This window comes from Chinchilla lanigera, unplaced genomic scaffold, assembly GCF_000276665.1.
Source record: "Chinchilla lanigera isolate Chin_1 unplaced genomic scaffold, ChiLan1.0 scaffold00084, whole genome shotgun sequence".
NCBI lineage: Eukaryota > Metazoa > Chordata > Mammalia > Rodentia > Chinchillidae > Chinchilla > Chinchilla lanigera.
Genome location: NW_004955485.1, coordinates 529681 through 553148, shown reverse-complemented (window position 1 = coordinate 553148; position 23468 = coordinate 529681). Strand labels below are relative to the sequence as shown.

Here is a 23468-nt window from a genome sequence, read left to right as displayed (position 1 = left end):
GCTCCGGCGGCGCGGGGGCCCTCCCCGTGGGCCAGGCCGGGGAGCGAGTCCGCCCGACCCCGGGCCCCCTCTTCGCTTAGCGGGGCGCTCAGGTCGCCCCCACGTCCGCGGAGTTTGTACGGGGCAGGGCGATGGGCAGCGTTGCCTGCGGGACGGGATCCCGCGGGAAAGGTCTGCGCCCCCCGCGCCCCTTGGGGTCCCCGGGAGCCCCCCCCCCCGGCAGCCCATCCCCCACCGCGGCCCGGCGCCTCCGGGGGCGACAGCGGGGCGGGGGGACGGACACGTGTCTCTGCGCCAGCCTCGGGCGGAGGGCTTCGAAAATTTTAAATAAAATACAGTCTAGAGAAAACAAAAGACAGGGAGGGCGCTCCCTCTCTGCAACGCGCGCCCCCCGGGGACTGTGAGGGGCGCGGAGGGGTGCGGCGGGGCGTCGCAGCCGGGCCGCAGTGGGCGCCCCTCGCCCTGCGAGCCGGCCCCGGCCAGCGTCGCGCTCGCGGATGCGGCGGGGTGTGTGTGCGGAAAGGCGAGCGACCGTTTTCAGTGTGTGTGTTTACTGCGAGTTTGGACGGCTTGGCATTCCTGTTAATTTTGGGCTTTTTGGAAAGCCAGCATATGCTTTTAAGAAAAGAAACCTTGCAGTTACCTTCTCCATTTACATATTGGTATTTCTGCTTTCAACGTTTCGTTACAGGGTCATTAAGCTCCTTCCCATTTCAGTAAGCATTTTTAAAATTTTTTTTTTTTTTAAAGAAAAGAAAAAATAATGACATAAAATTTAAACAAGCTTGTAGGAGAGTAACAATGGTTAGTACATTGCGTATTATCTTCAAAGCAGTTGCTCATATTAAAAGATACAAGTATGAAAAATTGATCAAACAATATAGGCATAAAACTTTCTCTTCAATGAATTAATAGCAATTACTAGTATAACTGTCTTAACTGTGTGTATGTATATATATATATATAGAGAGAGAGAGAATTTATTTATTCATTTATTTTTCTCAGTAAGCATTTTGAATTACAATTGCATGATTGGTTTTCCTGTAGCAGTAACCTGAAGGAAAGAAATAATTGTTAGAACTGCAAAGATGCTGCTTGTATAATTTTCTATTTTTTCATTATGGTGCTAGTGTGCTTTTAGCTGATTGTAAGTTGCTAATTAGTATGATTGTAGCCCAAGAATGAATATAAGTAATTTTGAAGTGTGGTCTAAGCTTAGGTTTTAAAAAGTGTCAGAGTAATTTATGAAGTATATTTCTGGGAAAAAAAACAGCACTGTTTAACTTCAGACTTATTTTTTTCTAACTTATATGTGTGGTTATTTTCTCATTGAAAATTAATTTTTACAGATTGGTATGGAGGAACTGGGGTAGGATTTTTAGGTTTGGGGTAAGAATTTTATGGATTGTTAAATTGGAAACAAGCCCATTTTGAAGAGAGTGAAGATATGGAACATGGAACATTAAAATGTCTTCGTTGCTATGAAGTGTGACCAAGTTCTTTTCTTCATCAGGTTAACATTGTCTAAAGACCCGGGACGAGTCTTTTGTTATGCTTATTTGAAAAACAAATATAGTAAGTTATCATGCTAGTCATTACCTGATAATTTTCTTTGCCCAACTGAATGTATTTTGTATAATACTTTAAAATAATTATTTTTAGTGTCTGGAAAGCAATATTTTAAAATTTTGACATAGCAATAAAAGTCTGTTTTAATAACCTTCTTTCTGTTAACCTAAAAGAATTTTGCTGTAGGATATTATAAAATCTTATACTGAGTTTACAAGCTCTGGATTCTAGTACTGTTTCTCCCACTAAGTAGCTGTTCCAACTTGGACAAATCACTTACCCTCTCTGATCTGTTTAATTGTAAGCAAATTGGAGTATCTACTTTAAGACTATCCTGTGGGGTACATGAAATAATGGGTATAAAAATCAGTTTGAGCTATAAAGGGTTTTATAAATATCAGTTATAATCTTTTTCTTTATTAGATTCTGTAGAAAATATTCTCTCAATTTGTATCAAGAATAGAAAAAGACTTAAATGTAACTGTAGTTTAAAAAACTCAAACATGTATCATGACACATTATCCCTTTCCTGGAACATACATCATTTATGCACTGAAATAAAACATTTTCAGCTATGGAGGATAGTAAATGTTTGGATATGCAGACTATGTTCATATATCTGTGTGAATATTTACATATTTTAAGATTCATTTTTCTTAAGTGCAGAGTTTGCAATTATTGAAAAGTTATATAGACTCACATGTCGGTTTACTCTATATAGAATTAAGAGAATGATCTTACCATTTTCTAAGTTTCTGAAGCAATGTACCATTTTATTATAGTCTAATGCTGTGTCTTTACCACTAGTTTTTGGTTTTGATACACAAACTGATACTTTTTTGCAGAAAAGCAATGTAAACTTAACATGATTTTAGCAAATAGTAATCTATATTGAGAAATCTGAAGGTCAGTTTCATCTTTGAGTCTCAGGAGGCTGTATATATATACATATACATGTATATAATTTTATTCTAAAATGACATCTAACTATAGGATATACTGTTTGAAAAATAATTTTCTGTAGTTTATTAGGCATTTTCACTAATTTGTGTATTTTATGTCTCAAAAGATGAGCACACTGCTAATGAGATGATTGTAACTGACTGCAAGGACTTAGAGCGAATAAGCTTTACCTCTTAAACAGATAAAATACTTAAGTAGTCTAGTCCACTATTTAAACAATTTTTCCAGAGAAATTGTGACATCTTATTTGGTTATATTTTCTAGTAATATATTTAAAAATATATTTCCATGAAACTATTTTGATAGTCCTTTTAAATAACATTAGATCTGTGTCACTCACTTATGTAAATAAGTGGTAATTATCAAAATCTTGTAGTAATTTTTAAGTCATTTTGAAATTGAAGTCTACAGTATGGAGATCTGTGCAGCTGTACTTATTCCTTTCTGAGACATGTTAGATTTTTTTTAAAAGAAGAGATTTTTCTTATCATAAGAATAATAGAGTCATTACAGAAAAAGCTGATTTAAAAATTTCTCTTAATCTCAGCTTACAGAATGAAGTATAAGCACCTAGATAGTGAAATGGCAGGTACATCTTCTATATCTGTATTTTCTTAACTTGAAGTAAACGTATGTAGCAAACATATCTTTAATCTAAATTAAAGGGATGCATTAGTACGTACTGAATTCCTTTGGGGTTTTTTAGGTTTTGGGTTTTTTTTCCCTTTGACTCAGACTTGTCAAGAAAATAGGAACCAAATGTTAATTAGGTTAAGCTACCTTTGAATGATAACTTGTTAAAAAATGAAATTATGTGTTTTTTGGGATGACTATAATTGTCTTTAATCAGTTTAGAAAATGTTAACACATTTTGTGTTTTTCTTTTAAGAAATAGATTCTGGCGGAAGACTTCCTTTTGGTAACTTGTTTAATCAGTGCAAGTGAAATTAAGGAACAATGGAAATAGAAAGTGAGCAGATACTGAATGTGAACCCCACAGGTAAATATATTTTGAACCCTCTGTCTTGTGAGCAAGCTTCATATCCTTCTGTAGTTTATGAAAACATGATAGTAAAATTTTCTCTACATCCCATCTTCATTCATGTTATAGGAAAACAGGCCATGTTTAAAGTCAAGTTTGTAGTTCTTATTTTCATTTGAATTCATCACATGCCCTTGTTTTTCTACCTTTACATATTCTGTATATTTTTACTTGCCATTATTATAACATATGTACTATAAAGTACACAAAGATAGCATACTTACTGATATTTTCACATAGGCTAGTAATTTCTATAATATAACCTATAATGGTTTCTTTGATAGCTTTCCTAACAATTCATATTTTATAAGTTACATATGCTATTTTCCCATGGTGCTTTCATACCACATTAATATAGAATATATACATGTTTTGTGGAATAGATGACCAAATGTTGAGTAACTTAAGATAACCAAAACTTTCTTGTTTCTTTTTTTGTCTTTTGAGACAGGATTTCCCTATGCAGCTCAGGCTGTCCTTAAACTTGCTTTGTAGCCCAGGCTGGCCTTGAACTCATGGCAGTCCTCCTGCCTCAGCCTCCCCAGTGCTAGGATTACAGGTGTGCGCTACCATGTCTGGTGTCAAGACAACTTAAAATATATTTACTGTTTAGTTTTCAAAATAATCTTCCCAAAGAGTCAATTAGGGTTTTACAATATATGAATAGTGAGAACTTTTCGTATTGGTATAGTTTAGATGATTCTTTGCTTACTAATTTTACTAATATACAAAGCTTTCTATTTCTGTAGTTGTAAATATATATATATATATATTTGTTTCTTTGTAGTTTATGTTTATTCAAATAATAATTTATGCTTACAAACAGTACACTCCAAGTGTACTTCAGTGAACTGGAATCTGATTCTGATATTCTTTGAGTAAAGAAAAAAGAAAAAAATTGTGGTCCCTTCCTTCCTGAATTAGACTTAAGTACAAAATCATGCAGATCAGTCGCAAGCCAGAACATAATACAGGATTTTGTGAAAATGACAGGCTTCTGTTCTAACAATCTATTAGTCTGTAGTTTTAAATATTTTTAGCACTACTATGGAACGGGGAAGTTAACCATAGTAATTGAAAAATACAGGACATTAAATATTTAGATACTTTTAAATTTTTATTAGCATAGGTTTGCAGTGTGTAGTAATTACATTCATCATGGGGAGTTGGTACATAACACATCTTAATTCTTTTCATGTTCCCTGCCCCTTCCCCTACCCTCCATCTCTTGGTCTCTTTCTCATTAAAAAAAAATTTAGTAATTATATAACATTTGTTTTTTTAATTAGTGTGCTTTTATTTATTTTTGACCTAATGATATTTCATGATTAAATAGTATACCTTTTTCCTTTAATGACTTTAATTCATTATGTGTACAACTTTGTATCATTCATTTTCTTTGACCTAAACAAATACTTTGCTGTTGAAACTTGTCATTTTATATTTATAAATCTTTGATTTAAAGTATGCTAGAAAATTATAGTTGAAAAAATTGTTGCATTAATTAGTGATTATTTCTGTGCTGCTATGTATAATAGCTATGTGAGAACTGTTTTTTAGGGTCATGAGTAATATGTCCTTATCTAGGGGTGGTAACATAGTTTGAGAATATATTTCACATACAGGTAATCGCTTTTTTCCACAGTCCATTATGACCGTAACTATTAGCCATATACCATAAAGTACGTGAGTGTAGCTAGTCTGAAATGAGATGAAGATGAAATAGCTCAGTAATTTTTTATATTGATTGGATGTTCAAATTATTATTATTACATTAAATATGTTAAAATGAATTTACCTGCTTTGTTTTTCTTAACTGTCTGCTCTTAATGAAAAACCCATCTGATATGTTTTTCAGGTATTTTTTTGGTCTCCTTTACCTTAAGCTTTTGCTTCTCTCTTTATGTTCACTCCCTTGTTCATCCTTTTTGTGTCAACATTACTGTACTCTAGCTTTGAATTTTTCCGTAGTTACAGTCATATGCGATGTAAAATGGTAGTAGTACTACTAATACAACAGTTACCACTACTAGTTAGTTATGAAAATGTCTGAAACATACCATTAAAACACCACCTTCTCATCAGTTCAGACTTGCAAGGCATTGTTTCAGTCTTACTTAATCCCAAATCTGTTCTACTTAAAGTCTCTTTATTTTTTAAGAGTGTCACATTATTAACTCTAGTTGCTACCCTTGCTTTTTTTCAGTTTGTGACTGAATTACTGTAATGGTTTCTTAGCTGGTCACTGCCTTATATTTTCTGTTTTTTTTTAAATATATACTACGTTTTTCTGCCAAACTAATCCCCCACCTTCTATGATATCAAATCTAAGCTTTGGCCATTTGAATGTGGTAATGGTCATTAGTGATTGTGGTGAGGGGAATAGGGGCAAGATCATGAATGACCTTCCTTAAGGTATAAGGTAAAGGGTTTATACTTTTTTGTGAGAGAATAGGAAAATCTTTAAAAGGGTTTTCAGTGGGGCCTGTTTTAGACAATCCATCTCTTCAGTTTGGAGATGGTTCTTGAAGGCTATAGCCAAGGAGACTACTCATGAGACTAATAACTCCACTTAATTTTTCGTTCTTTGATGACCACAATATTTGTTCCTAACTTATACTTTTGTCCAGAATTGTAATGGTTTCCACACATGCATGCTCTTTATAGGGTAATTTTAAGTTTTTAGTTACAAAATATCTTAAAATATGTTAAAGTTCATGGACATTATAATTAGGCCTATTTCAAAGCATTTAAGTGAATTGCTCTGACTTGTATTAATGCTAACAAACAAAACTTTGACCTAGTGGTATCTAATTCCGAAGCCTTTCCGACTTATGGGCATTTTCATCTGCATGTCTGCTGTGGACATTTTAGTTAACCGTAGGGAAGTTACCGTACTGAGTGCTGATGATACAAAGAGGTAGCGTCTAGTTATGGCTCCTCCTTTGAACAGTCTCCTATGACTGTTTTAAAAGACTGCTTATAGAAGAGATAACAAACTGATTTCTGTGCTGTGTTAAATGAGCAGTATGGAGCATTAGTGTTGCTATGGGTAGAGTTATTATGAAAGTTTTCATGGATGGAGTAAGATCTGAGGAATATCTTAAAAGGATTTTGATAAGCAAGAATGACTTTCTAAGCTGCAGAATGATAGGGAGCTCCAAATATGTTTTCTTTCAGGAGATAATGCATCATCATGTATGCTAGACGATTTTCAGAGGATAGGCAATAATATGAGTCAGGTTTGGGGAGAGGAATTAGGACTTTGAGGTGATAGCTTTGAAAGTAAGTCTTATCTTGAAGGGAGTAAAATATCAACCATTTAGCTTCCCAGTTACACATGATTGCCTATTGATCTTTCAGGCTCTTTTGGATTAATAATAACCCCTAATCCTAAAATGATCACTATAATTCATTATAGAATGTGTGGCAAGTCGTTTGAACACTGTGAGCATTACTTTGTGTGTTTGTATGACTGGTATAATGATTAACTGTGGACCTGTGAGTAAACAGCAAAGTATCCAAGACAACCCCTGATAAAAAGTAGTAGTCATTCTGTAAATACTAGTTCATTTTCTTTTTTTCAAGATTTTTTGTCAGAATGTCTCCAGTTACTTAACTTTCTCTCCTCACAAAGGTCTGTGTATGGTGGTTTTTTTTTTTTCTTTTTTTGGTACTGGGAATTGAGCTCAGAACCTCATGCTTGCCAGGCAGGCACGATTCTACTGAGCTATATTCCTGGCCCTGTGTATGGTGTTGATAGTAACATAGATTGTATTATCTAAATATATGAGACAGTATATTTTTTTAATCAGGAAACCCTGTCCATTAAGACTGCTTCATTTCCCTGGGTAATGAGAAAAGTAATCCTGTTTAGTTTTCATTAATTGGCCTAGACCATATGAAACTACCAATATGTGATTGTTATAGACCTATAGAAATGGTAACTTCATGTGATTTACCCTAACGACATTTAACAACTATACCTTGTATATATTCAGTAATAGAGAATACTTAAAATAGTTTATATTCTTCATTTTTCTCTTTAAGATCCTGATAATTTAAGTGACTCTCTCTTTTCTGGTGATGAAGAAAACACTGGGACTGAGGAAATAAGAAATGAAATAAATGGAAATTGGATTTCAGCATCCTCCATTAATGAAGCTAGAATTAATGCCAAGGCAAAAAGACGACTACGGAAAAATTCATCCCGGGACTCTGGCAGAGGCGATTCAGTCAGTGATAATGGAAGTGAATCCCTTAGAGGTGGAGTAACTGTGCCAACCAGTCCAAAGGGAAGGTTGCTAGATAGGCGGTCTAGATCTGGTAAAGGAAGAGGACTACCAAAGAAAGGTTTGTATATACCATGTACAAAGAAACAAATGGGCAAAAAATTGTCTAGTTCTTGTCCTAGGAATGAAAGAAATTCAAACATGATAAAACTTTATGGTTTTGTATAGTATGATTAAATTTTTAGTTTCAAAATACCTTAAAATCTAGTAGTAGTAATTTGAAGATAATCTCACTTTAAGTTTTTTCCTTGAGTAGATTTAGGTTTTTTTTTTTTCCTTGTGCTAAGGATTAAACCTAGGGCCTTGTACATGCTAGGCAAGTGGTCTACTGCTGAGCCACATCCCTGGCCTGAGACCTAGTTTTCTTGGACAGAATTTTCACTCTTATTTCCAGCAAAGTGTATACTAGTGTCTCTCAGTTGATTTGTGCATCTATTGTCTTTGAAAGAGATAGCCAGAAGTTCATCAAATGTATTATCTAATGCATCTAGTTATGTCCATTGTTAAAAATAATGAATATAGGGCTGGGGATTTAGCTCAGCGGCAAAAGCGCCTGCCTGGCAAGCGCAAGGTCGTGAGTTCGGTTCCCGGTACCGGAGAAAAACCAAAAAAAAAAAAAAAAAAAAAAAAAAAGAATATATATTTGGTAATATCTGGACAAAATTTTCACATTTTTATATATCTGGTTCTGAGTTCTCTTTAGTTCTGTTTATTTTGGATATTGGAGTGGATTGATGTTCACTGTTCTATCTTTAGCACCTGCAGTAGTGACTAGGATATGGTAGATGTTTAAAATTTGTTGAATGAGGGATCTGTCAGCTTGCCTTTCATAGGATTTTTGATATAATTTGAAGATCTGTGTAGCTTCTGAATGGTGGGAGTTTCACTTTATCGCTCTATTAAGATCCTGATAATTTAAGTGACTTGATTTCTTTTCTGGTAATGGGGAGAATGTTTGGAATGAGGAGAAAAGGATGAAAATAGAACTATTGAATTTTAGCATCTTCCATTAATGAAGGTAGAACTTTTGCCAAAGCAAAGAAAAAAAATGACTATGGAAGAACAGAATTTTTATGAGGGAGAGAAAACAAAAAATATTCAGATAAACTGGAATTACAGCAGTTGGTCAGAAATTGTTTTTTTGACTAGTTCAGTAATCATTGTTTGGATCAAAATGAAATCTAGTTACAAGATTCCCATTTGCTTTGATGGCAAGGATTATACTCTAGGTACAAAGTAAAATTTTAGTTAAAAAAAAAAAAAAGAAAAATTTGTGACATTGTAAGCGTACTTTGAAAATAATATATTGATCCTTTTAAATAATTATTATGTAATAAACTTGGCAAGTTGGAATTGCTAAACTCGTACTGGTTGGTTTGTGTGTAGAGGTGGAGAGAAATAGTTATTAGGGCTATTAATACTTCAATAATAATTATTTATAATGTATTGCTAATCGTGAGATACAGTTTAATGCGTACTTTTATATCTTGAGTATTTTACTTTAAATCATTTGATAGTGGTCACAGTGTTCGTTAGTTTTGCCCTTGAGTTTTTTGTGCCACATTTTATTAGTCCAACATGTTTCTTTTGCCTTGGCTCAAGAAATGTATAATTTAGAGTTAAGGTGCAGTATCATTTTGCTCAGGGTCCTCAATACAGATTTTTTCTGATCTTTTTTGTTTTTACTTTAAAGTACTGGCCTTTTTGGTTTTTGACTGCATAAGGTATTTCAATTTGATGTTTATGGAAATAGATTATAAAAGAAAATCTAATAATTGTAGTAAAAGTAATCTAAATAAAAGGACTTTCAGATACAATTTTTAATTGGAGAATACTAACAGAAATTAAAAGTTTTTAGCTATTTAACATTTGTACATTTAGAATTATTTCAGATTTCAATTAAAATTTGTGAAAGGTTAACTCCCCTTGTTCAATTCTAAACTTTGTCAGGTGGTGCAGGAGGCAAAGGTGTCTGGGGTACACCTGGACAGGTTTATGATGTGGAGGAGGTTGATGTGAAAGATCCTAACTATGATGATGATCAGGTATCTGTGGTTTACTTTCTTTCATATTTAAAATGTTGATAAACTTTTTGACTTCGTTTGTTGTTAACTCATACATTTGTCAAATATGTATTTTTACTCTATAGTTACTGAGTAACTATGGATACATGCACATATGTACACATTTATATATATAGCATATATTTCTCAATCATTATCCTCAGTACTTTGGGATTTTTAGGTTAATTTTAGATGAGGTAGCCCATCCACTTAACTGATAGGAATATATACATAATTTTAAGAAAATCTCAATAGATTCACTTACGAATATTGTATTTATCAGTTTTTAATAAATTCTGTTGTTTCTATAGTAATGACAGTTGGGAAGAGTACGTTAGTTTGAATATCATAAAAGATTTATAGATGTTAAGTTCCTTTTTAATAATAGTATTTAATATGATAACTGATAAATTTTGTTTTGCGTATATGCATTTTTTCTAGGGATAATCCTAAGCATGTACACTTTGAATAGATTTTATAATGAATTTTTAATATATTTATCTTTTTAATGGACAGACTCCTAAAGTGAATAGTACAACAAACCTGCTTGTACTCATCTTCTAGTTTCACAGTACCAATAAGTATTAACTCATACATAGGCAGTCTTGTTTTGTCCTGTACCTTCATGTACTAGTCCTCCTCCCGAACCATGTTCTGGATTATTTTCAAGCAAGTACCAGATACTGGCTTTTTAAAAACTGACTTTACGTAAAGTAGGAAACAGTCTTGAGAGTTTTAAATGGGAAAATATCAGGATACATGTTAGGTTGTTTTTATAGTGTATTGTTTGTATATATGTACCTTGGAAATATTTCTTAAGAGAATATGAAAAAATACTTACTTAAAAACAGTGGGATTCAAATTCTGTGGACTCTGCTAAATATCTATAGTCTATCAAGTACATGTTGTTAGACTGAAGCCAGTCATAACTTGGAAGTATTTCAGAGCTTTTTGTAAGCGGAGAGAGGGCTGGTTTGGTGTGGGCATTAATGTTCTTTCTGAAATTTCATTTGAATGGTGTTTATTCCTTAGAGATTTCCCGTCATTATGATATTGATGTTTTTATACTTTTATTATAATACTAATCAGGAAGGCTTTGAATCCCACTTCTTTTTTTTAAATTGACACATACTATTAGTACATATTTATGTGGTACTGTTTCATCTTGTGAACAATGAGGGTTTTTGTTTTTTTTTTTTTTTTGAGATGGGCCTCACCTTGTCACCCAGCTGGCCTTAATCTCTTTCTGTTCCCCTATTTTCTTGAAGTTCTGGAACTACAGGTGGGCCATTCTGCCTGACAGAAAGTGAAGTTTTAATGAAAATACTTTATATAATAGAAACAATGGCATAGGTTTTTGGGCATTGAAAGATTAGTTTTGAGAGAGACAGACAATTAACACAAGATAATGGGGATTGAAAACAAATCTTATATTTGCTGTGGTTGATGGTTCCAATCTACATATTGGCTTATTAAATTCCAGATTTTATAAAAGAGCAGTGACATAGTAGTTATATATACTATAAGTGATTAAAGCAGGTAGTATATCTTTATTTTGCCCTAAATGGAGATTACTAACCAGTTGGAATGTAATTTCAATTTATCTGAATATTTTGTTCTTCAATTTATAATTATTTTCTTCTTCCCCTCTCAGGAGAATTGTGTTTATGAAACTGTAGTTTTGCCTTTGGATGAAAGGGCATTTGAGAAGACATTGACACCAATTATACAGGAATACTTTGAGCATGGAGATACTAATGAAGTTGCGGTAAGTTTCATTTATCTAGTATAAGAGAGAAAATGTTATTAGAAGCAGCACTTACCCAGGTGATCTTGGATCACTGAATAAGTTTTTTTTTTTGTTTTTGTTTTTTGTCTTTTTGAGACAGGGTTTCGCTATGCAGGTTAGGCTGGCACTTTGTAGCCTAGGCTGGCCTTGAACTTCTGTCTCAGCCTCCTGAGTGCTGGGATTATAGGCATGTGCCACCATGCTCAGTGGTTCACTGAATATATTTAAACATTTTCTTTTGCATGAATGAATTTATAACTAAGGAACAGAATAAAGTCTCATTACATTTAATCAAGTTTTCTTATGTATTTGGGATATGATCCTCTGTGTGCCCTTTCCTGCTCTGAAAAGTGGTACAATATGCTTTATAATTTTATGTATAACATCTGTTCTTAAAATTTATAAAATATAATTTTAGCAATTTCAAGGCATGTATGAACCTTCTGAAACCTCTTTGGGGGCCTCAGTTCAGATTTCCTACTTGTATTTTTTTGACATTTATTTTAGTGTTTGGGAATAGGTTAAAATTTATCTTTGTACTTAGTCCAAAAAATAAAGAACACCAATACAAAGATTCAAAAAAATAATGTATACAGCAACAAGAGAATAAATTTAAGTATTTTTGAAATGTACTTTGCGAACATTTAATGTGTTTATTATAAACTGTTCATAAAGTAAATGTAGAAGTAAAAAATTATTAGTTTCATTAGCATTTCTGGGTTAATATACAATTGAAGATTTATAATTTAGATTCTGTTACCATGAGGTTTGGTATCTTTGAATTTGTAGAATTTCAGTATAACACAAATATTTGTTTAGTAAATACCACATGGAAGAATTTGAAGTGGGTGATTTGTACCCCTTTAATGCTCAGTGAAGTGTAAACAGACTTAAATATAAGATGAAACATTTGGTCACGGAGGAACATATTAAATGTAAATCCTATGAAGGCAGGGACTGTTGAAATCTAGGTATTTGACTACACCATTTGTATATAGTGTGATTACCTGAGTAATTCTGTGAGCAGGCGGTTGTTGAGGCGTATAATTGAGAGCAGTAAAAGGAAGTGATTCTGGCCATCTGAACGATGGTTAGGAGTTTTCCAGGAAAGGTGGTTGAAGGTGGTTTTCTAGGAAAGTGGAGTATTATGCTTAGAAGTAGTGAGTTAGTTGTTTAGTGCAGTTGAAGATGAAATGCTGTGGGAAGAGATTACTAACAAGGACACCTGTTTAGGTGGTTAGTGTATCATGATTTAAAAATTCTAAGGAACCTCAGTGTAGTGGTACACTCCTATAATTCCAGCACTCTGGGAGGTTGAGGCAGTAGGATTCCAAGTTCGAATCCTGTCTGAGCAACTTAGTGGCTTAGTGAGACCCTGTTTCAAAATAAAAATGGGAGATACTCTTGAGTAAGTGAATTAGAACTTAACCTTAAGGGTTCTATTGACTGCCTGTATTCCTCTTGTAGTTGTGCGGCTATTCTTGGATGCCCTCAGGTAGTCCCTAGTTTGTTTGTGCTTTGAGTATGTGGGAGTGATAATTACACTGAGAGTTAAATAAGGTAATACAAAGTAGCTGTAACGCTTGACCCATTCATTGTAAGTGGTATTAGCTGCTGCTATATTTTTAATAGAAATATTTGACTTTATCCTAACATACTGCTAATCCCACTTAAAATAGTTTGAGATCTCTTTTTTTTTAGTGCAAATTGCTTCATTTTATATTGTGGAAATATATCAGAACAAAAGAATTGCATCTTTTTTGTGGCTATATAACATTCCATTTGTAGATATACATCATCCTTCATTTAATCTGTATCTGTGCTATTTTTAATGTTTTTGTTACAGGGTATCTTTTTAAACTTAACATGAAATTACAAATTTTTGTTTCAAGTGGAGGACAGTGGAGTATATGAACAGTAGAGTATAGAACAGCAAAATACATAAATAGCTTATGATACTATACATTGAATTTTTCCACAAGTGCTCATCTAACAATATTCTTAGAAATAATAGATTGCAAAGTGGAGGGTTAGTTAACTAACACTAAGCTGAGTAATATTATGTAGTTCAGTAAACTATTTTCATTATAATTTATATTCTTGAATTTAGTTATGCTCAGGTAAAGCTTGACAAAGCAGCATTATTTATCCTATTCCACTAAGTATGACTGCTTCTCTGATTATTTCTAAAGAGGGAGAGTGGTAAAGATATGTAGACAAAAGCTTTGTTTTCCAAAAATAAAGTTGTGTTGAACTATAGGAAGTGACATACTTCTTAAAATAAAAGAGTTTATTCTTTTGAATAGGAAATGCTAAAAGATTTAAATCTTGGTGAAATGAAGAGTGGCGTACCAGTGTTAGCAGTGTCCTTAGCGTTGGAGGGAAAGGCTAGTCACAGAGAAATGACATCAAAGCTTCTTTCTGACCTCTGTGGGACAGTAATGAGCACAAATGATGTGGAGAAATCATTTGACAAGTTGTTGAAAGACCTACCTGAATTAGCGTTGGATACCCCTAGAGCACCGCAGGTCTGTATCATCTTCTTTTCAATCATTACCTTCCCCCTTCCCACTTAAAACTGTACCACTATATGAGCTCCTAGTGAATTTTAGTAGTGGGAATTTTATAGAAAAAATAGGTCACATGTCTAATCATACAAAAACAGCTCCCTAACACTTTGGTGTATTTGTCCTAGCTGTTGTGCTTTTTTAAAATAGTCCTTGTGAGACCATAAATTCAGTTTTATAGCTTACTTTTTCTCACATACTATATATAGCTTTTATGTTTTTATGTGTATATATTTAATATTTTTGCTGTGTATTCTCTTATGTAAACTTTTTATTAGCTAGTACCATGTTCTAAAAATTTAGGTTGTGATTTGCTTAACTAATTTTTACTATTAAATAGTCATGAGTACTGTTTCCATTTGTAACTTTGAAAATGTGTATTGCTATTTAATTATCAAAGTTTAAAAAAATAATACTTTAGAAGTAGAGTATTCATAGGTTATTCCCAATGCTGTTTCTGTCACGCTTTCCTGTGAGTGATAGTAGTCTGTCTCAAGTATGGAGTTGTGACTCACAAGTGGACTTTTTTCCCCCTCTAAACTAATGCATTTGCAAAAAGCCAAAAAGGAAGACAGGCTAGCAAAAACAATCAGTTAAGATTTTGACAGTAAGTTTTTCATTCTATTTTTGATTATCAATACATGGCTTATGTTTTTATGTAGTTAGAAATGAAATCATATGACATGTGTACCTTCTCATGTATGTACTGTTTAACCTAACTTTATTATTGGACATTGAAGCTATTTCAGTTATTATTATAACTAATGCTGTTAACATATTTTCAAATAAATATTTCTACATAGCTTTTCTTCATAGGATAAATTCTTTTAGCTAGTTTTTTGAGAAAACCTACTTTAAGTGTTACTTTCTTTTTTACAAAAGAGGTTTCTCTTGATGTTAAGTCATTCACTTTTAACAAATGATTTTGATCATATATTAAGTCTCAGGCAGTGTGTAAGGCTTTGGAGATTCAGTAGAGAGCAAAACACATGTGGCCCCAACTCAAATGGTACAGGTTAAGATGTGGGAGCACATTCCAAGCATAATTCACAGGTGTTGCTGGGCATGGTGGTGCACGCCTGTAATCCTAGCACTGGAGAGGCTAAGGCAGGAGGATCACTGTGAGTTTGAGGTCAGCCTAGGCTACATAGTGAGTTCAAGGCCAGCCTGAACTTACATAGTGAGACCTTGTCTCAAAAGAAAACCAAAATAAAACCAAAATAAAACAAAAAATTCATGGGTGTTAAATCGTGTTTTGAATATTCCAACGTATCTTTTAGGTACTGACTATGCAGTTCACCTAGTCTTCATCATTTGTGTGTTTAGAAATTGTACTGTACTAAAGGTTTGTTTTAGATTTTTTTATAAGGCTCTCTTTCTTTCTTATTATAGTTGGTTGGCCAATTTATTGCTAGAGCTGTTGGAGATGGAATTTTGTGTAATACCTATATTGACAGTTACAAAGGAACTGTAGATTGTGTACAGGCTAGGTAAGTAATTTTCCTACTTAGAATTTCAAAATAGGGAGAAATTCTACAGGATCCTATTGAAATGTCACTTATTAATTATATGTTATGGACATCTGTCACTTGTCTGTATTCTCCACTGTTAAAATTGAAAGATTATTGACGTGAAACAACTGGAAGAGGACAGAGTTCTGGGTTTAGTTAACCTATTAGTTACTGTCATGACAAGCAACCCTTCCCTGGGCTTCTGTTTCCTTATTTATAAAATGAAAGAATTGGCTATAGAATGTTCTTTAAGGTATTTTAGGTTTTGAAATTACTGAATATTCTGTTAAGATGGATAGCAACATAGAAGTCTCATTCACAATTTTATTTTTGTTTCATCTGCTTATAAGTTTTTTCTTCATTAGAAAAATCATCTTTCATACTTATTCTTTGGTATAATTCATCTTAAACTCAATATGACGTTTGGGATTTACACTATATGGTTTTTCTTCATAGATATTTAGATTTGAACTTAGCCATGTCTTAGGCTACATATTGAGTTAATTTCCTGGGGCTACTTAAAGTCATAGTAAAGGTCTCTCTGGAGAGGCATGGATCTAGGTAAAAATCAGTTATATATATGAAATGTTCTTTGTGTAGATAATTACTTTTTAATATCTTTGGATTTTTCTTGACCAAAAATGGAAGTAATAGAGCATAAGACTACTAATAAGAATCAACTTCTTTTTGCTTTCTACTTTTTAGTTGGGAAAATATTTTTTATGATGTTTTGAATTTTATATTTCTTTTATATTTATGGAAGTTTTCAGTACATATGGGACTTTATCAGTTTTATTTATAATTTAGTAAAATTCAGGCGTGTCTAGGTGTTAAAATTAAACTTGGCTTTTCTGTTTTTATAGGGCTGCTCTGGATAAGGCAACTGTATTGCTGAGTATGTCTAAAGTTGGGAGGCGTAAAGATAGTGTGTGGGGCTCTGGAGGTGGACAGCAGTCTGTCAATCACCTTGTTAAAGAGGTACCTTTTGAGTATTGTTTTTAACTTAATTTACACATATTTCTGTGAGAGAAAAATACGGTAATTCATTTATTTTTAGTTTATACTATTTTGCTACAAGTTGTACAATAATTAGGTGTAGTTAATTTTTTTCTTTCTCTGTGACTTACAAATAAGACTGTTAAAATGGCTTTCATGAATACTTAGGGACTGTCACCAGGTGAGGTGGTGCATGCCCTGTAATCCCAGCCCTTCAAGGGCTGGGGCAGGAATGTGGAGAGTTTGAGACCAGCCTAAGCTACATACTAAGATTAAGGCTGACTTGGACTACATAGTGGTGTTTTAAACAAAACAGAATAAAACAATACAACCCAACAACCCAAAAAGACTCTCTATGAATTTCTAAGGAATCCCTGAAATCTTTCTTACATTAGTGTTTAAAAATTTTTATATGTGTACTGTTAAAATAAGATTTTAGTAAAATATGTCTTTATATGAGCAATTTGAAATTGGATAGTCTCAGGTCAAAAATTATGTTGGTGTTTGCAGTGTCACAATTACAATCTGTTTTTAAAAAAACAGATACAGAAAAAAAAAGAAAAATTGAAATATAAAAATAGCTAAGATGCCTACACAGTTAGGCAAGAAAAAGAAATGAGTATCCAGATTGGAAAGGAAGAAATAAAACAAGCTGTATTTTCAGATGATATGATCTGTAGGCAGAAAATACAAATGAATGCACAAAATAACTCAAAAAACCAAAGTTAAACTATCAACTAATAATTAATTTGACAAGGTTGCAAGATACAAAATCAGTATAAAAATTCTATATCTGTGCAGTAACAATAATGATCTAAAATAATAACACTTGGATTTACAGTAGCATCAAAAATAAAACACTAAGAAATTAACCAAAGAAATGCAAATGTTATACTTGAAAAATCCAAAACATTGTCAAATCAAAGACCTAGAGAGAAAAGGATCCTATATTTATGGATTAGAAACTTAAGATCAAGATGGTACTACTCCCAAAAGTATTTTGAGAGATTGCAGACTGCTTTATGGTATGTGAATTACCTCTCAGTACAAAAACAGACAAGATCAAAATTGAAATAAAACTACCAGTATACAATGTGAGTTTGAAGTTGAGATTATGTGGATATTCATTTACATGGAAGGAAAGGTTGGGCAAAGATTTTTATACATATTTACATGCTGTTGTAATTTATTCTCAAAATGCATGGCATTTGATGGGCAACATTCTATTTTTATAACAAACTAATATCACTTAAATAACAACACAACAATTCATGATCCAAGGCTCATGAACTTAATTCTTTCCAAGGTCTGGATCACAAACTGAATTGGATGAGAACTGAATCATATTCAGTGGTTATAGTCACTGTTGACCTTATGGGGAAATTTGATTCTGTTCTTGTCCAGTTCAGTTTGTGACCAAAATTGTGGAAAGAATTAAGTTTGTGAACCGAGGCAATACTGTAATTTGTAATTATAAATTATGAATATTCTATTGCAGTACTTTAAATTTACTTTATTAAATCATGATAATAGGAATTATTCGTCAGGATGTATTCCAGTGATTAAATTTTACTTTTTATGAATGCATCCCCAATAAGTTGGGGGTAGAGGATACTTAAGTATTATACTATTTTATTTAATAAGCCAGCATTGAGTATCCACTAAATACAAAAGTGATTCTACAGGCACTTTATGGGGAAAAACATTCCTGATTGAAGGTCTTTAGCTGAAAAATTTCCCACTTGTTTTCCAGAGCCATAGATGTTACTGTACAGATTTGAGTGGGAAAGTCAGACTTGTATCCATAACTGGAAGCTGAATTATTGATAAACAGTTTTACATAATGGGGTTCAAATCTACAATTGTAGATAAGAGAAACTATATGGAAATCCTAGCCCTATTTAGTAATGCCACATTGTCATCTCTAATTTCTGACTTCTATTGCATTTTTAAGATGATCTTGATAGAAAAGAATTATTTTTTTGCCACTTTAAAAATTCGTATCAGACTTTCAGTTAGTGCCCTCTAGTGGTATTTACAAATCCCTTATTTTCAGTCTGAAGTACTGAAGCATTACTGTCACAATCCAAGACATGTATATTGTAAATCTGCTTGTAGATCTTGGTGACTATTCAGGCACACTGAATCACTGCATCTGCCCTATGATTATGTCCCATTTAAAAGTTTTAAATTTACTTAATTACGAAAAAAAGGTCTTTCATGTTAGTTCCATGTCAAAGGCTGTTCTGATATGACTGAGACTTGCTATATTTCATTGTGTAATATATTGAAATGAATGTTAAGTAAGTAGTGGTGAACTAATAGCATGCGTGCGGCAGCAGGCTATTTGTATCATTGAATACTCTAAAAGGTTCGCCATCACTGCTGTAAATAATTCTTTAGGCAAGCACTTAAAAACACATTCTAATATATTTCAACTTTGTGATCTAAAGATTGATATGCTGCTGAAAGAGTATTTACTCTCTGGAGACATATCGGAAGCTGAGCATTGCCTTAAGGACTTGGAAGTACCTCATTTTCACCATGAACTTGTATATGAAGTAAGATTATTTTGCCATGCCAAAGAAATTTTTTAAATGTTTCTTATTGTACCCTAGTGAATTAATGCTTTTTTAGTAACTTTTTTTTGAAAAATATTAAGAAAATGATTTTTAAATGATAATCATTGTAAAATTATGTAATCATTGTTTGGTATGTAATCATTCTCAGTATTAGAGGAAAAATTTGATACATTTGTAGGAGCAGATTATTTTATGAATTATTCTTTCATTCAATTTTTAGGCTATTATAATGGTTTTAGAATCAACTGGAGAAAGTGCATTTAAGATGATTTTGGATTTGTTAAAATCCCTTTGGAAATCTTCTACCATTACTGTAGATCAAATGAAAAGAGTAAGTATAACATTATTTTGAGCAATTTTGAGGCTTACACTGTAAATATTTATTAAATAAACATTTTGAGTTGTCAAGGAAAGTTTCTTTTAGGTATGTTTAATATTCTTGTCTGTAGGTTTTGTTTGTTTTCTTTATGGTAGTGTTTGATGTTTGAAACTCTTGCAATCATTTCTCAGAAAGAAACGTTGCAGGAATTTTTTTTTTTTGGCCTATTTTTAAAAATGTGTTGTACTTCAGGGGTTCAGTTTTGAAGTTATATATGTAGAGAAAAATACCAGTCTTTAACGAATGATACTTGTTTCATATTTAAAATGCTACATATTGTTGAAATGATGTATGACATTTGCCTTGTAGTTTTAAAAAGGTAGTAAGTGTAGAGAAGTAGATGAGGAATTTGCCTGATATCTGATGTTGGCCTGCAGCTGCTTTGAAAGTTTTAAAGAAAACATTTTATAATAGATCTACTTCTGTACTTTTTAAGGGCTCAGATCTGATTTGTTTGAACATAACAAACATTTAACCTTAAATATAGGTGACTGTTGTAATGATGGATTATTTTATGGTATATATTTTATATAGGCTAACAATTCTGTGTATAATTTCATTGCTTTAGGGTTATGAGAGAATTTACAATGAAATTCCTGACATTAATCTGGATGTCCCACATTCATACTCTGTGCTTGAGAGATTTGTAGAAGAATGTTTTCAGGCCGGAATAATTTCCAAACAACTCAGAGATCTTTGTCCTTCAAGGTACTTATTAAATAGTACTTTCTCAGTCTGTAATACTGGATGAGATACTTAGGAAGGCTATGCTATATAGTTTTCTGTTATTCCAGCTGTAAGAAAAATACTGTGTCTTCCCTGATGTGACTAGAGTGAGAATCATCTGTTTTGAGTTTATGGAGAAACATTGAGTGAAGCTTGTTTTGCTCCCTAGTAGATGTATACAGGACTACCTCATGAAGCTCCAGTTCATTTTAAGGCAATTAACTTTGTGCAGTAGTTCTGTGTACAGGCTCTGTTTAAGTAGTTTCAGTGTTACTTCAGAGTAGGTATTAATCACAAGTAAGATGAGAAAACTGAAGTTTATGGGGTTTAATGTACTTTTTCTAAGTTCACACATGGTAGAGGTCAAGTATGAATGCAGATTTTTTCAGGCTTCAAAGATCCTAGAATCTTTTTCCATACTCTGTAGCTTCATTTCCTCATATGATGAAGAATTTGGCTATTAGAAAGTATGTGTAAATGGACATACATAAAGGATGCTTTTTTTTGGAGGTAATTACTTGTACTACTAGGATGTAACACTTGAGTTGGTAAGGGTTTTTGTTGATAATTCTTACAATGTAATAATTCTTATAATGTAATAGGGATAAACAGTTAAAATTTGCTTTAGTTTATGAACTTTTTTTGTGATTTTTTTTTTTAATTCTGAAAAAAATTTTAAGCTTTGAGTATTTTTATTTAACTGCATTGTGAAAGTTAAGTCTCTCAAAATATTTCTTGGTAGGATTCCTGATGCTCTACAAAGTTTAGAAGCCATTAAGACTGAAGGAAAATAGTGGAAAATGGTTTAATGGCTTTGATAGAAATGTTTGGAAATGTAGACCTTGGCTTGGTGATGACACTGTTATGTATTGATGTGCCAAATGTATTTATTAGTAAAACATCTCGTGTTTTGCAAGGCTTCTTGCTGTTGATAGCTTCATTCCTTACCTGGTTTCAAAGCCTTTATATTCAAGAAAATGTAGGTGGTTTCCACTTTGCCATAGTGAGTTTGAAAGGGGGTATCTTTGGTGTTGCTTTTTAAGTTTTTCAGCTTCTGTTTGAAAGTCTGATGATTTCTATTGTGGCTTTATTTTTGAGGGTCATATGAGGGGACACCTAAATTTTCAGTGTACATCAGACAACTTTGATTTTTGTCATAGATGGTTTTGCTTGTTTGGGTGAGGTCCATCAGATATTAAGGGATAATTCTGTACCACCTCTGTTTTCCCTGGGCTCTTGCTGCTACCTGTAGTATCTAGACTGTGGTTACACTCTAGATATCTAGAGGGAGATACTACACTCCCCCTCTCGGGGAGGGCTTTTTCAGTCTGAAATAGTAAAAATCCCAAAATAGGACACAGGCTAGAATTAACTGTATTCTGGATTATGTTTCTACATGCAGTTAATGGCTTTTCTATAGCTGGTAAAAATTTTAAAAATTGTCAAATATGGAACTTATCAAACTGGAACCTATCACAGTTCTAGTTTGCATAATTCTCATGTTAGTGTTTCCATTGTGACTTATTATGTAACTTTCAAACAGTGATATGGTAGAAATGAATATTAAACCCTAAACCCAATGTCTTAGTTTTCTGTTTTAACATTTAACATAACTCCAATAAGATAATACATGTATTTTAGTAATTAAGCTTTTATTTAAAAAAAATTGATCAGATTTCCTGTTCATTTGACATTTTTTTGCTAGGATATACTAGAAAAAAATGTCTTTTTCAAAATATTAAGACATGCTTATTATTTTCTTAAAAGCTTTCAAATCCAACTGTATAACCAAAAATTGCCAAGCTTTTAACTTAATTGAATATAATGAGAATTTGTTTTCATATGTTTGTGCTTTCATTACAGGGGCAGAAAGCGTTTTGTAAGTGAAGGAGATGGAGGTCGCCTTAAACCAGAAAGCTACTGAATATAACAACTCTTGCAGTCTTAGGCATTATAAAAATATATATCTGAATTGTAAGAGTTGTTAGCACAGTTTTTTTTTTTTTTAATTTTAGCACTTGTTTTGGGTACAAGGCTTTTCTGAAATTTTATAAATTTTAAGGGGAATTTTTAAAAGGAAGTTTTCTTTTTTCTTTTTTTTTTTTTTTGAGGGTAGAAAGGAAAGAGAAAAATAACCACTTAAGTGGAATATTCTAATAAGCTACCTTTTGTAAGTGCCATGTTTATGACCTAATCATTCCAAGTTTTGCATTGATGTCTGACTGCCACTCCTTTCTTTTAAGGACAGTGTTTTTTGTAGTAAAATCACTGGTTTATACAAAGCTTTATTTAGGGGGTAAAGTTAAGCTGCTAAACCCCATGTTGGCTGCTGCTGTTGAAATACTGTGCTTTGGGAGTAAAAAAAAAAAAAAAAGTTTTTTTTTTGTCTTAAAGAATTTCTAAAAAATGAGTCATGAGACTTAGTCGTCTTTCCAGGGAACATATTGATTGGTCTTTTAAAGACTAGACAGTTAAGTAAATGGTGGCTGGAACATCTATTTTTCTACAAAACTGGAAAAATGAACCTGGTTCTGTAAGAATGTACAACAAAATAAAACATGTGAAGCAGTGGTGATTCTTTATTGGGAGTACACTTATTTGCAGTCTTTCAAAAACCTCTTTAATTTCTTCCTTAGCATGGTATTAGGCCCTAGGAACCATACTCAGCATGGCAAAAAGCAAAACACAAAACTTAAATTTCATATAGCACTTAAATTATATAAAGGACATTTTTTTTTTTATTTTATTTTTTTTTCTTCGGTTCCGGGAACCAAACTCACGACCTTGCACTTGCCAGGCAGGCGCTGTACCACTGAGCTAAATCCCCAGCCCCCAACATCTTGGCAAAGTGCAGAAAAAGAAGCTGATTTACTGTTAAGATTGTTTTTGGAAGCTTGGGAAAGATGATTACTCATGCAAAGTGAATTACAAATGATCAACCTGATATGTCTGAAAATAGCTTTCATGGAGGGAAAATTCACCAGGCGAA

At 33.0% G+C, this 23468-nt stretch overlaps 2 protein-coding genes across 3 annotated transcripts in view; one reads left to right on the top strand and one right to left on the bottom strand.

Moving 5' to 3' along the window:
* The window catches only part of Pdcd4 (programmed cell death 4 (neoplastic transformation inhibitor)), a 22867-nt gene extending 360 nt beyond the window's left edge, over positions 1-22507 (top strand). Inside the window, exons 2-13 of one of the 2 annotated variants that reach the window (XM_005403745.2) lie at positions 1514-1575; positions 3422-3532; positions 7625-7927; positions 9817-9911; positions 11584-11697; positions 14025-14246; positions 15678-15775; positions 16660-16774; positions 19246-19353; positions 19595-19705; positions 20322-20461; positions 22343-22507. In XM_005403745.2, the coding sequence (XP_005403802.1) occupies positions 3490-3532; positions 7625-7927; positions 9817-9911; positions 11584-11697; positions 14025-14246; positions 15678-15775; positions 16660-16774; positions 19246-19353; positions 19595-19705; positions 20322-20461; positions 22343-22403 (1410 nt within the window). In that variant the 5' untranslated portion in view covers positions 1514-1575; positions 3422-3489 and the 3' untranslated portion in view covers positions 22404-22507. The remainder of the gene's footprint in view (positions 1-1513; positions 1576-3421; positions 3533-7624; positions 7928-9816; positions 9912-11583; positions 11698-14024; positions 14247-15677; positions 15776-16659; positions 16775-19245; positions 19354-19594; positions 19706-20321; positions 20462-22342) is intronic. The other variant, XM_005403747.2, reaches the window with a different exon arrangement.
* Positions 22508-22573: 66 nt separating this feature from the next.
* Bbip1 (BBSome interacting protein 1) overlaps positions 22574-23468 on the bottom strand; it is a gene marked incomplete in the record, with an annotated part of 12415 nt that continues 11520 nt past the window's right edge. The window contains 1 exon segment of the mRNA XM_005403735.2: positions 22574-23234.